The sequence below is a fragment of the Papio anubis genome, chromosome 18 (genome assembly GCF_008728515.1).
Source record: "Papio anubis isolate 15944 chromosome 18, Panubis1.0, whole genome shotgun sequence".
Classification (NCBI taxonomy): Eukaryota; Metazoa; Chordata; class Mammalia; order Primates; family Cercopithecidae; genus Papio; species Papio anubis.
In genome coordinates this window covers 58,804,355-58,816,818 of record NC_044993.1, presented here as the reverse complement: position 1 = coordinate 58,816,818, position 12,464 = coordinate 58,804,355, and the positions used below count along the sequence as shown (strand labels likewise).

At 48.1% G+C, this 12,464-nt stretch overlaps 1 protein-coding gene across 2 annotated transcripts in view; it reads left to right on the top strand.

Moving 5' to 3' along the window:
• The window catches only part of BMERB1 (bMERB domain containing 1), a 167,663-nt gene extending 157,230 nt beyond the window's left edge, over window positions 1-10,433 (top strand). Inside the window, exons 4-6 of one of the 2 annotated variants that reach the window (XM_003916596.5) lie at window positions 4,291-4,405; window positions 6,213-6,295; window positions 9,104-10,433. In XM_003916596.5, the coding sequence (XP_003916645.2) occupies window positions 4,291-4,405; window positions 6,213-6,295; window positions 9,104-9,216 (311 nt within the window). In that variant the 3' untranslated portion in view covers window positions 9,217-10,433. Of the gene's footprint in view, window positions 1-4,290; window positions 4,406-6,212; window positions 6,296-7,142; window positions 7,919-9,103 lie in introns of those variants that run through there. The other variant, XM_017953211.3, reaches the window with a different exon arrangement.
• Window positions 10,434-12,464: the final 2,031 nt, after the last annotated feature.

Below are 12,464 nucleotides of genomic sequence, written 5' to 3'. Positions count from 1 at the left end.
CCCGTGTAAGCTTCCAGCTCCGTTGACTATGTCTACAGCTCAATTTTACCGGCTGCTCCTTGCTAGAAAAAAAAAATGATTTGGGGGCTGCTTTTCATTAAAAGGAAAACCTTACCAAGGACTTCCTTACCCTATCTGCCTAAATAATTTCTTCTTAACTCCTGTATCATTAGCAGTAGCAAATCCATACAAGTCTGAAGCAACTTGATTCTTGCCTCCTCGGAGGAAATAATTCCACCAGCAGGCATAAGGCAGAGTGAGAGACCGAGACAAGTTTTAGAGAAGGAGCAAAAGTTTATTAACACGTCTTACAGCAAGAATGAAAGGCAGTAAAGTACACTTGGAAGATGGCCAAGTGGGTGATGTGAGAGCTTCAAGTGCACCGCTTGACCTTTGATTTGGGGTTTTATATGTTGGCATGTTACAGGGTTTTATGTCTCTCCTCCCTTCATTTTTCCTCAGGGCAGGTCGTGCGCATGCGCAGTGGCCTGCCAGCATTTGTGAGAGGCCGCGTGCACGGTGTATTTACAGAAGTCATGCACCTGATCATTTGAGATGCTTTTCCCTTACCAGTTGAGTGTTCCTAGAGGAAGGTCATATACCAGTTAGACTCCGCCATTTTGCCTCTACGTGTGCGTGCTTGAGCCCAATCTCGCAACTCCTGAGATCTCATCGGGAAGCTGCTCATCACTTCAGGTGTTTTCTATCTGTTGGGAGATGGCGTTTCCCTGGCACCAGCTGCAACCAATTATTATTTTAGCGAGACAGTTTTAACAACTGCCTGACTTCACCTGATAGTTGCCTGACATTCCTTGGGGGGAATCCCCTCTCCTTTCTTGCTCATGGTTGCCTGGCTACCTACTCTAACAGTAGCACACACAATCCTTGGCATTGCTTGGCTTGTAGTTGCACCACTTCAATCTCTGCCTCCATGTTCACATGACCATGTGTGTGTCTGTATGTCCTCTCCTCTCCTTTTTTTTTTTCTCTAAAAGATGGGGTCTAGCTGTGTTGCCCAGGCTGGTCTAGAACTCCCAGGCTTAAGTGATCCTCCTGCCTCAGCCTCCGAAGTAGCTGCGATTACAGGTGCAGGCCACCATGCTTGGGTCTCTTTCCTTTTCTTATAAGGAAAAAAGTCACTGGATTTAGGGTCCATGCTAATAAGTATGACCTCATTTTAGCTTAACTATTATAGTTACATGTGCAAAGCAACTTCCAAATTACTTTGGAAATAGAATATTTCCAAATAGAAGAGACATACATGGGTGAAAACTATTTCCAAATAGGGCACACACGAACTTTGGGGGTGCCGTAGTCCCTGTGGCTTACTCTAGACTGGGGGCTTGTAAACAACATTTATTACTCACAGTTCTGGAGGCTGGAAGTGCAAGATCAAGGTGTTGGCAGATGCAGTGCCTGGTCTGTTCCTTATAGATGGTACCTTCTCACTGTATCCTTGTGTGGTGGAAGGGGCAAACAAGCTCCCTTGGGCCTCTTTTATAAGGGCATTAATTCTATTCATGAGGGTTCTACCCTCATAATCTACTCACTTCCCAAAGGCCTCATTTCTTAATACTATGACCATAGAAGTTAGGATTTCAGCGGGTGGCACCTGTGGGCAAGTGAGAGATGTTGAGAAAGGTATGTAGCACACACGCACGTGAGCAGCATTGGCCAATGCCTTGGAGACTTGGGCTAGTCATAGGTCTGTGAGCTGACGCAGGCCACTCGTGTGAGTAGGTGGTTTCTCCTGGGAGTTGCTGCAGCTAAGGCTGGGGAATGCCTCTACTGGCGAGTGACAGAAGACGTGGATGAATGGCTTGGAGACAGAGGTTTGCAGGTGCTGGGGGCCCAGCTAGTTGTTGGGTGATTCCGGCTAAGACCTAGAGAGCAGTGGGGGGCACTTGGGAATGTCAGAGTGCTATCAGTGGTTATTTGGAAAGTAAAGTCACACCACGAGCTCCTGAGAGATCCTGAGTGAGCAGGGGTCCTGGTGAGTCCGTGGGTGTTGATGCGTGCTTGGAGAGGGCAGGGAGCAGCTCTGTGGTGCTGATGAGTGATTTGGGGAATCAGATCCAACCCACAAGACTTACCACGGCAGGAGCCATGACACCACCATCCAATGCAGCGATGGCTGGGAATGGGGAGCGGCTGGCAAGCCCATTGCCCTGCTTCGTACAGTGGTGGCATCCTGGTTAATGAGAGAAGCCAACTTTCTCTCCTATCCAAATATTATGTTCTCCTTACCCCTGGTTCTGCTTCCAGAGCCAGAAGAAATTATCAACATCAGTCCTGGGCAAGCAGACAAGCTGCCCCACATTTTTTATTCTGAAGGGATTTGAGCAGAAGGAGCCCAAGTGGGTTAAAGTTTTTGCCTCCTAATTTTTTCAAACGTCATCTTCAGCCCTCTCTCTCTCTCTTTTTTTTTTTTTCTCTTTGGCGTCCTAGCACTTGGTGTTTGGGACAGGGTTAATGTCGTTGGCATGGATGATTTTCTTCTGGTAAACTGGTTTACCCTCACCAAAGGAAAAAAAAACTAGTTCCCTCCCAGCACCCCTATCCGAGCCTCTTCTCACGCCCTGCCTTTGCAGAAGCCCCTGGCTTTGTTGTGACCATTTACTGAAGGCTCTCAGCCAAGGCCAAGCATGCCACTAAGCCATTTACTAACATTGCTGCATTTCAAAATTGTATTTTATTTATACGTCCAGGGTACATATGCAGGATGTGCAGGTTTATTACACAGGTCAACGTGGGCCATGGTGGCTTGCTGTACCTATCAGCCCAACACATAGATATCAAGCCCAGCATGCATTAGCTATTTTTCCTAATGCTCTCCCTTCTCAAGCTCACCCCACAATTTTTTTTTTTTTTTTTTTTGAGACAGAGTCTCACTGTGTCGCCCAGGCTGGAGTGCAGTGGCGCCATCTCGGCTCACTGCAAGCTCCACCTCCCGGGTTTATGCCATTCTCCTGCCTCAGCCTCCCGAGTAGCTGGGACTACAGGCGCCTGCCACCTTGCCCGGCTAGTTTTTTGTATTTTTTAGTAGAGATGGGGTTTCACCGTGTTAGCCAGGATGATCTCCATCTCCTGACCTCGTAATCTGCCCGTCTCGGCCTCCCAAAGTGCTGGGATTACAGGCTTGAGCCACTGCGTCCAGCCTTTTTTTTTTTTTTTTAAAGAGGGTCTTTGTCTGTTACCCAGGCTGGAGTGCAGCGGCACAATCATAACTCACTGCAACCTTGATCTCCTGGGCTCAAGAGATCCTGCCACCTCAGCCTCCCAAGTAGCTGAGACTACAGGAACACTCCACCACACACGGCTAATTTACAAAGAAAGTTTTTGTAGACATAGAAGGGTCTCACTATGTTGCCCAGGCTGGTCTTGAACTCCTGGCCTCAAGTGATCCTCCTGCATTGGCCTCCCAAAGTGCTGGGATTACGGGCGGCAAGCACTATGCCCAGCCCAGTACTCCCATTTTAAGCCTCACTGTGTATTTTACAGATGAGAAAACTGAGACTTGAAGAGGTCAAGTTGCTTCTCCAAGTTCATCCAGAGGGTGGAAGGGCAGAGTCAGGACTCCAATCCTGGCCGCTCAGCTCAAGTGTTTTTTTGTTTTGTTTTGTTTTTTTGAGACAGAGTCTGGCTCTATTGCCCAGGCTGGAGTGCAGTGGCGCAATCTCAGCTCACTGCAAGCTCTGCCTCCCGGGTTCATGCCATTCTCCTGCCTCAGCCTCCCGAGTAGCTGGGACTGCAGGCGCCCACCACCACACTCAGCTAATTTTTGTATTTTTGGTAGAGTCCACCAGGGGTTTCAGCATGTTAGCCAGGGTGGTCTCGATCTTCTGACTTCGTGATCCGCCTGCTTCTCAGCCTCCCACCACAGTGTTGGAATTACAGGTGTGAGCCACTGTGCCCGGCCAGCTCAAGTGCTTTTAGTAGCCACCCTCTCATCTGTCTATCTGTAGTTTTTTTTTTTTTTTTTTTTTAAACGAAGTCTCATTCTGTTGCCCAGGCTGGGGTGCAGTGGCTCAATCTCAGTTCACTGCAACCTCCACCTCCCAGGTTCAAGCAATTCTCCTGCCTCCTGAGGTGGTGGCTGACAGCCTCCCGAGTAGCTGGGATTACGGCTGTGCGCCACAACGCCTGGCTAATTTTTGTATTTTTGGTAGAGATGGGGTTGTTTCACCATGTTGACCAGGCTGGTCTCAAACTCCTGACCTCAAGTGATTCGCCCACCTCGGCCTCCCAAAATGCTCATCTGTCTCCTTGTTGATGTCTTCTTCTTTCCAGAAAAAGAAAAAACCAAACTGCAGAAGCAGAGAGAGGATGAGCTAATCCAGAAGATTCACAAACTGGTGCAGAAGAGAGACTTCCTGGTGGATGATGCGGAGGTCGAGCGGTTAAGGTGAGTGCACTGCGGGTACCGGAAGAATGGGCTGCAGGACAGCGACCTTCTGCTTCCTTCCAGAACCCATCTTCTGCTCCTGGGACTCACAGCCTTGCCTAACAGGCATGGCCTTGGCCCACAGTCTCTGGACGCTGAATCCCAAGGAACCCCAGCCTTTTGGCTTGAGAACTCATTTCATATTCAAGAGAATTTCAAATCTGTGCCTCTTGAAGGAATGTTGTTCCAGGAAGTGACCGGGGAGGAGTCACATCCCATAATACATGACAGAGCTTCCTACACATCCTACCACTCATCAAGGCAATGTCTCGAAACTTCCGCTGTCAGTTTCTACAGAAACTCTGCCACCTGAACTGACTTGCTCCCCACCCCTGCCCTCCCAACCTCCCAGCTTTGTTCTCCCCCTTTCTCTTCCCCTTAGTGGCACCATTGCCCTTTTGTAAGTGTCAGGGTCTTCTCTTTGCATCTGCCACCTTGACCTGGACAACCACAGCCCTGGAACTGCAGTGTAAAAATATGTCATAAATGTAGAAAATGTGGAAAGCTGTACATGTTGGTTCTTGATTTTTGTTTTCATACACCAGAGCAACGATTTTAGGGCCTTCCACAAGGAAAGAGGCCCTTCCAACCCAGAGGGCAACTTGCTGTTTATTTTCTGTGTCCTCAGAGACCTTTCTTCAAGGCCCCTGGGACTAGCAATTCCACTGCCCTTCTTCATGCTGCAGTGGACTTCTGGTTAATGAGATAAACCAACTTTCCTTCCTATCCAAATATTATATTCTATGGCTGGATGCAGTGGCTGACGCCCGTAATCCCAGCACTGTGGAGGCCGAGGTGGGTGGATCACCTGAGGTCAGGAGTTCAAGACCAGCCTGGGCAACATGGTGAAACCCCGTCTCTACTAAAAATACAAAAATTAGCCGGGTATGGTGGTGCATGCCTATAATCCCAGCTACTTGGGAGGCTGAGGCAGGAGAATCATTTGAACCTGGGCGGCAGAGGTTGCAGTGAGCCAAGATTGAGTCAATGCACTCTAGCCTGGGTGACAGAGTGAGATTCTATCTCAAAAACAAAACAAAACAAAAACACAAAAAAACTACAACAACAAATATTATATTCTCCTTACCTCCAGTTCTGCTTCCAGATCTAGAAGAAATTATCAATGCCCCAGAGAAGCTGCCCCAACATAGTGAGACCTCCCCCATCTCTACTATTTTTTTAAATTAGCTGGGAGTGGTGGAGTGCTCCTGTAGTCTCAGCTGCTTGGGAGGCTTAGGTGGGAGGATCTCCTGAGCCCAGGAGTTCAAGGCGTCTGTGAGTTATGATTGCGCCATTGCACTCCAGCCTGGGTGGCAAAGAAAGACCCTGTCTCTTCAAGGCAGTTCAGCAAGTCTGCACCACATACTTTATCTCAGTGATCCTTGGAAGAGCTAGGGTGACTTGCTTTCTGAGACCTGCCTCAGACTTTGTGGAAGCACAGGTGAATAGGGTGGCTTCAAAATACAAGGTCAGGAGAGGTGCTGCCTCACTCACTGACCCCCCAGCAGGGTCCTGTAACGCCCCTGCCTGTGACCTGGGATCTCTTACCTACCTCTGGGTAAGCATTTACTCCATCATTGATATGTCTCTGGTTCAGAGCAGGTTCATCAGATACAACATACACATACTGTACACACATAACACACAACAACATACATGCACCATCCACAAAGCCTGTTTCTTAATTTAGTGGTTTATTTCATTGGTTCCTTGATGCTTTCCTTGCTTGCTATATATCTTGTTTTCTTTTACCTATCTACTTTCACAGGGAGCAAGAAGAAGACAAGGAAATGGCTGATTTCCTGAGAATCAAGTTAAAACCTCTAGACAAAGTAACCAAATCTCCAGCCAGTGAGTATATTCATTATTCATTCCCCTCCCCCACAAAAGAGAAAAGGATCTTTCAGGCCAGGCCCACAGTGGATCACACCTGTAATCCAGGCACTTTGGGAGGCTGAGGTGGGTGGATCACCTGAGGTCAGGAGTTCGAGACCAGCCTGGCCAACATGGTGAAACCCTGCCTCTACTAAAAATGCAAAAATTAGCTTGGCATGGTGGCACATACCTGGAATCCCAGCTACTCAGGAGGCTGAGGCAGGAGAATTGCCTGAACCCGGGAGATGGAGGTTGTAGTGAGCCGAGGTTGGGCCACTGCACTCCAGCCTGGGTGACAGGGTGAGACTCTGTCTCAAAAAAAAAAAAAAAAAAGGCCGGGCGCGGTTGCTCACACCTGTAATCCCAGCACTTTGGGAGGCCGAGGCAGATGGATCATGAGGTCAGGAGATCAAGACCATTCTGGCTAACACAGTGAAACCCCATCTCTACTGAAAATATAAAAAATTAGCCAGGCGTAGTGGCGGACAGCTGTAGTCCCAGCTACTCGGGAGGCTGAGGCAGGAGAATGGCATGAACCGGGGAGGCAAAGCTTGCAGTGAGCTGAGATCGCGCCACTACATTCCAGCCTGGGCGACAGAGCGAGACTCCGTCTCAAAAAAAAAAAAAAAAAAAAAAAATCAATAAAAAATAAAGAAATTATGCCCAATTCAAACTGGTCTAAGCAAAAAAAGGAATTTGTTAGAGAAAGAGCAACAAGAAGTAGGGCCTCAAGGACTGGACACTATTGCCTCCCCAACTTTTCTTCTTTTTCTCATCTCTGCCTCTCTTTGCTTGCAAGCATCATTTTTCTCCTACTACACAGGCCTTCTCCATGGGACCAGAACCCTAGAACCATAACTTAGCAACTCTGAGGTAATGCCACAGATTCTTTTTCCTGGTATCGAAATATGTAAGTCTCAGGGAAAGATTCTGATCAACCCTTCTTGGATTATGTTCCCACCTCTTAGATCCGTTACCATCACCAAGAGAATGGGGGTACTGGGATTGGCCAGGAATGTATAACATGCCAACTCCTGCAGTCACAGGGACATGAGCTGTTAGAGGAAGAGGGACTTGAAATCTTGCTGGCAAGACAAAAACCAAAAGCTGCCACTGTCTGTAAAACTACAAACCCAGTTTTCATTAACATCCTGTGAAACACGGTTGGAGGGAGTAAGGAAAGAGAAGGGCAATGATCTCTTCTGCTGGCTCCTATAACCACAAGGCATGTGATCACTGCCTAAGGCCAACATCCTCCTCAATGGACCCTTTCATGAAAGGCAAAGTAGAAAAACTCCACCTAGCAGCATGGAGGAGGAGCAAGGAAACTTGCCTTCTCTACTGGGTTATGGGTGGAAAAAAGAAATGATTCTGGCAAGAAATCAAAACACCAAGCCTGCACCACATGCAAGGGGCCAGCTTTTAGTACTCATCTGGTTCGGGAATTCCAAGTTGAAAAATAAAAACTCTTGTAAAACCAGTGAAATCTCTGGGTTCCTAGCAGATTTAGCAAATGCAAAACTGCTCAGTGGGGATTCTTCTGGATCCCATGGTATACAGTATTCTCACAGGAAAAAAACAATCCCCTTGAAGATGAGCCCTCAATAAAAATGAAAAACCCGACCAGGCACAGTGGCTCATGCCTGTAATCCCAGCACTTTGGGAGGCCGAGGTAGGCAGATCATGAGATCAGGAGCTCGAGACCAGCCTGACCAACATGGTAAAACCTTGTGTCTACTAAAAGGTCAAAAATTAGCCAGGCATGGTGGCACGCACCTGTAATCCCAGCTACTCAGGAGGCTGAGGCAGGAGAACTGCTTGATCCTGGGAGGCGGATGTTGCAGTGAGCTGAGATCATACCACTGCACTCTAGCCTGGGCGACAGAGCGAGACTTCCATCTCAAAAAAAGAAAAGAAAAGAAAAAACCCATGAAGAACTGAATCACCGTGAGGAGAATCAGTAGATGCACCAAAGAGAATGTCCTCCCAAGAACCAAAAATAATAGAACTATTTAAAAAGGAAAATAAACTAAGTAGTTTTAAATTATCAAAGAGCTAAGAGAAGGACTAAAACCCAAAATGAAATAGTAAGATGCTATGAAAAAAGAATAAGTAGACATGTAAAAAATTGGCCTTCCGAAATTTTTTGTATCAATAAAGTAAAAACTGAAAGGATTAAATACAGAGACACAGCTGAAGGGAGAATTTATAAATTGAAAGGCAGCCCTAAGAAAATTACACAGAATGCAGCACAAAGATAAAAAGAGATGGGAAATATGAAAGAGAAGTTATAAAACCGAGAGGATAGAGTGAGAAGGTCCAACTTACATGTGATAGGCATTCTAGGGGATAAAACAGAGAATGGGAGGTGGAGGTGTCTGAAAAGACATATGAGCGTTTTCAAAAATTGAAAAATATGAGCCCTCAGATTGAAGTGACTTGAACAAAATTTCCCGTTTATCTATTTACCAGATAATTCTTGGATGTCAGGCCCTGTGCTAGGCTTGGCAGGTTCAATGATGATAAGAGCTGACTAGGAGAAGGGCTGAAAGTTAGGGTTGGAAGCTGAGAATTGAGGACCATATAAAATGAGGACCATAAAATGAGGACCAGCTGAGGATCATATAAAATGTGCATCAGCTCTCCATACCATCTGAACAAGGCCTAGAACAAGACCTGGCCAGGGGTTGCAGTGGGACTGGGCTGCAGATGGTCAGGGTTCCCCTTACCTCACCTCTCTCTGTTCCTTTCTCCCCCTCTCCCTGTGCCCACATCTTGCTGCAGGCTCCCGGGCAGAGAAGAAAGCAGAGCCCCCACCTAGCAAGCCCACGGTAGCCAAGACGGGGCTGGCACTCATCAAGGATTGTTGCGGGGCCACCCAGTGCAACATAATGTAGCCCCCATGTGGGGTGCCCTGGGGCCATGGGCCCCCCCCACCCTCTTGTCTTTATAGCCCCCATTTCACCGGGGCCCAAGAGCTCTCCAAGGCAGAAGGGGTTGAAGGCAAGCCCGTGACTGTCGCCAGAGGCCATGGGTGCGGCAGGCGGGCCCGGCCACCCTGTACAGAGTGTAGCAGTAGGGAGTCCCTCACCGTCGCATGGCCCTCCCCAGAGCATGCCGAACCCAGGAGTCTGTCTCACTGTTTATCCAACCACCAGGAAAGGTCCTCCCTCAAAAAAGCATATCTCCACTTCTCTCTAGCTGTATCTAACCCACCGTGTGAATGAACTGGGAGAGGGGCATGCTCCCCAGCTGTGTGTAGTTGTGACTTCTCAACAATCTAGCACCATGTCGGACACATCCCCCATCCACCCTCCTAGCTCCGCTCTCAGACCTGCCCCACATGGGCATAGGTCCCCTCCCCTGTCTGTCCTCTCCCAACAACTGCGCCTGGAGGGCTCCACACAGCCCCTGTGTCTCTCCACCACCTCCTATATAGCATTCCCAGAGACCCAGAGGGCCCATCTGTAAAGATCAAGCTTGTGTGTGGTGTCGTGGTCACATCTCCTGCTTCCCCCCATCCTGTGTCTGGGCACAGTTCACATCAGGACAGTGTCCACTGTGCTCTCAGTCTGCCCCAGGTGTGTGCCTGAAGGGGGCCTGGACTGGCACGGATCCAGCTTGCAGAAGAGCCAGCAGGGAACTGGAAGCTCTGAGGTCAAGGCCAGGGCAGTTGAGAATGGGACCCAGAGTAGATGCTGACCTGGGCACTCCACCACTCCGGGGCCACCACAGAGATGCCAGCAGGACACCACTTCACCAGCCCGACACACAGACCTCTGTAAAGAACGGCGACGGGCGGGAGAGGCAGCGTGTGACCAGATTGTGTCCCGTCTTTGGGTGGCGTATATTAACTAGCTGCCAAACACTTCAACCTGTGTAACTCCATGTACATTTGCGACAGCCAGCCCGGTACAGCCTGTGTGACTTCTCTGTGTGTGTGTGTGTCGTGACCGGCCTAAGTAGTTAGCATAACTCAAGATTCGCTGATGTGCAGTCACCCATCAGAGAAAATAAAAATGGAAACCACGTTCACGGCATTTTAAAAGTTTTTACTTTTTTTCTTGATTATGGAAGTAATCCATGTACATAGTAAATCATTTTAAAAGTACAAAAAGTATGAAGAAGTTTGTTTTTTAAAAAAAAAAAACACCATTAGTCCTCCAACTAGAGACCACTTTGACATTTCAGCATTTAAAAAAAGTCTTTTTTGTGCATTTTTTTCATCGTTGACATCATATTGTGATATCATTTATAACCAGTTTTTTTCCCACTTATTATATCACCACCATCTTCCATATCATTAAAAGCGCTTTGTAAACATTAAACACTCTTCATAAATCATACCGATGTCTGTTTAGTAATCTATCTTTTGGTGTACTGTAATTCACCTAACCATTTCCTCACTATTGGACGTGTAGACTGGCGCTAGGTTTTCTTTTTTTTTTCTTTCTTTTTTTTTTTTTTTGAGACGGGTCTCTCTCTGTTGCTCAGGCTGGAGCGCAGTGGCGCGATCTCGGCTCACTGCAAGCTCCGCCTCCCGGATTCATGCTATTCTCCTGCCTCAGCCTCCCCACCAGCTGGGACTACAGGTGCCCGCCACCACACCTGGCTAATTTTTTTGTATTTTTAGTAGAGATGGGGTTTCACCATGTTAGTCAGGATGGTCTTGATCTCCTAACCTTGTGATCTACCTGCCTCGGCCTCCCAAAGTGCTGGGATTACACCGCGCCCAGCCTAGTTTTTCTTATAAATAGTGTCTTGGATTAACCGGGCATGGTGTGGGTGCCTGTAGTCCCAGATACTTGAGAAGCTGAAGCAGGAGAATTGCTTGAACCCAGGAGGCAGAGGTTGCAGTGAGCCGAGATTGTGCCATTGCACTCCAGCCTGGGCGACAAAGCAAGACTCCATCTCAAAAAAAAAAAAGAACCAAGTGTCTTGGGCTGGGCACAGCAGCTCTTGCCTGTAATCCCAGTACTTTAGGAGGTCAAGGCAGGAGGATTGCTTGAGTCCAGGAGTTCGAGACCAGCCTGGGCAACATGGCAAAACCCTGTCTCTACTAAAAATGCAAACAGCCGGGCATGGTGGCACAGGCCTGTGGTGCCAGCTACTTGGGAGGTGTGAGGATTGCTGGAGCCTGGGAGCTCCCAGCTGCAGTGAGCCGTGATCACACCACTGTATTCCAGCCTGGGTGACAGAGCAAGATCACATCCCCTGTTTAAAAAAAAAAAAAAAAAAAGTGTCTTGAAAAACATGTAGGGGGATAAGGTTTCATCTGAATTTTTAATTTTTTCCTTAAGATAAACTGCTAGAAGTGAAATTCTTGGGCCGTTCATAAGTAGTATTTTCAAAATATTTGTAAATCAGTTGGGTGTGGTGGCTCACACTTGTAATCCCAGCACTTTGGGAGGCAGAGGCAGGTTGATCACTTGATACCAGGAGTTTGGACCAGCCTGACCAATACAGAGAAGCCCCATCTCTACCAAAAAATACAAAAGTTAGCCAGGTGTGGTGACATGTGCCTGTGATCCCAGCTACTCAAGAGCTGAGGCAGGGGACTCGCTTGAACACGGGAGGCAGAGGTTATAGTGAGCTGAGATTGAGCCACTGCACTCCAGCCTGGGTGAGACAGCGAGACTTTATCTCTTAAAAAAAAAAAAAAAAAATTGGTAGATCAAAAGGTCTTTTGTTGGACAGGCCCTCCCAGCAGGCCGCCAGACCCCAGTCCTCCCACTCTGCGTGTTCGAGGCTGTGGTCTGCACACCACTTCCCACCATTCTGATGCTGAAAAGGGTCCCTCGGGCTACTCAGTGCCACCACAATGGCCTCAGAGGACCCCATGTCCTCCTTCACCAACCTAGATCAAGCATGAAGCCAGACTGTATTCGTGTCCTGGGGATGCTATAATGAATGACCTTCTGCTGGGTGGCTTAAAACAATGGAACTGTCTCCTTTCACAGTCCTAAAGGTCAGAAGCCTGAAATCAAGGTGTCTGCGGTGCTCTGCTCCCCCTGTGGAGAAGAATCTTTTGCTGCCTCTTGCAGCTCCTGGTGGCTCCTGGCACCTTGGCAATTCCCTGGTTGTACCACTGCAGTCTTCACGTCTGTCTCCACGTGGCCTTCTCCGCTGTATATGTGCCTCTGTG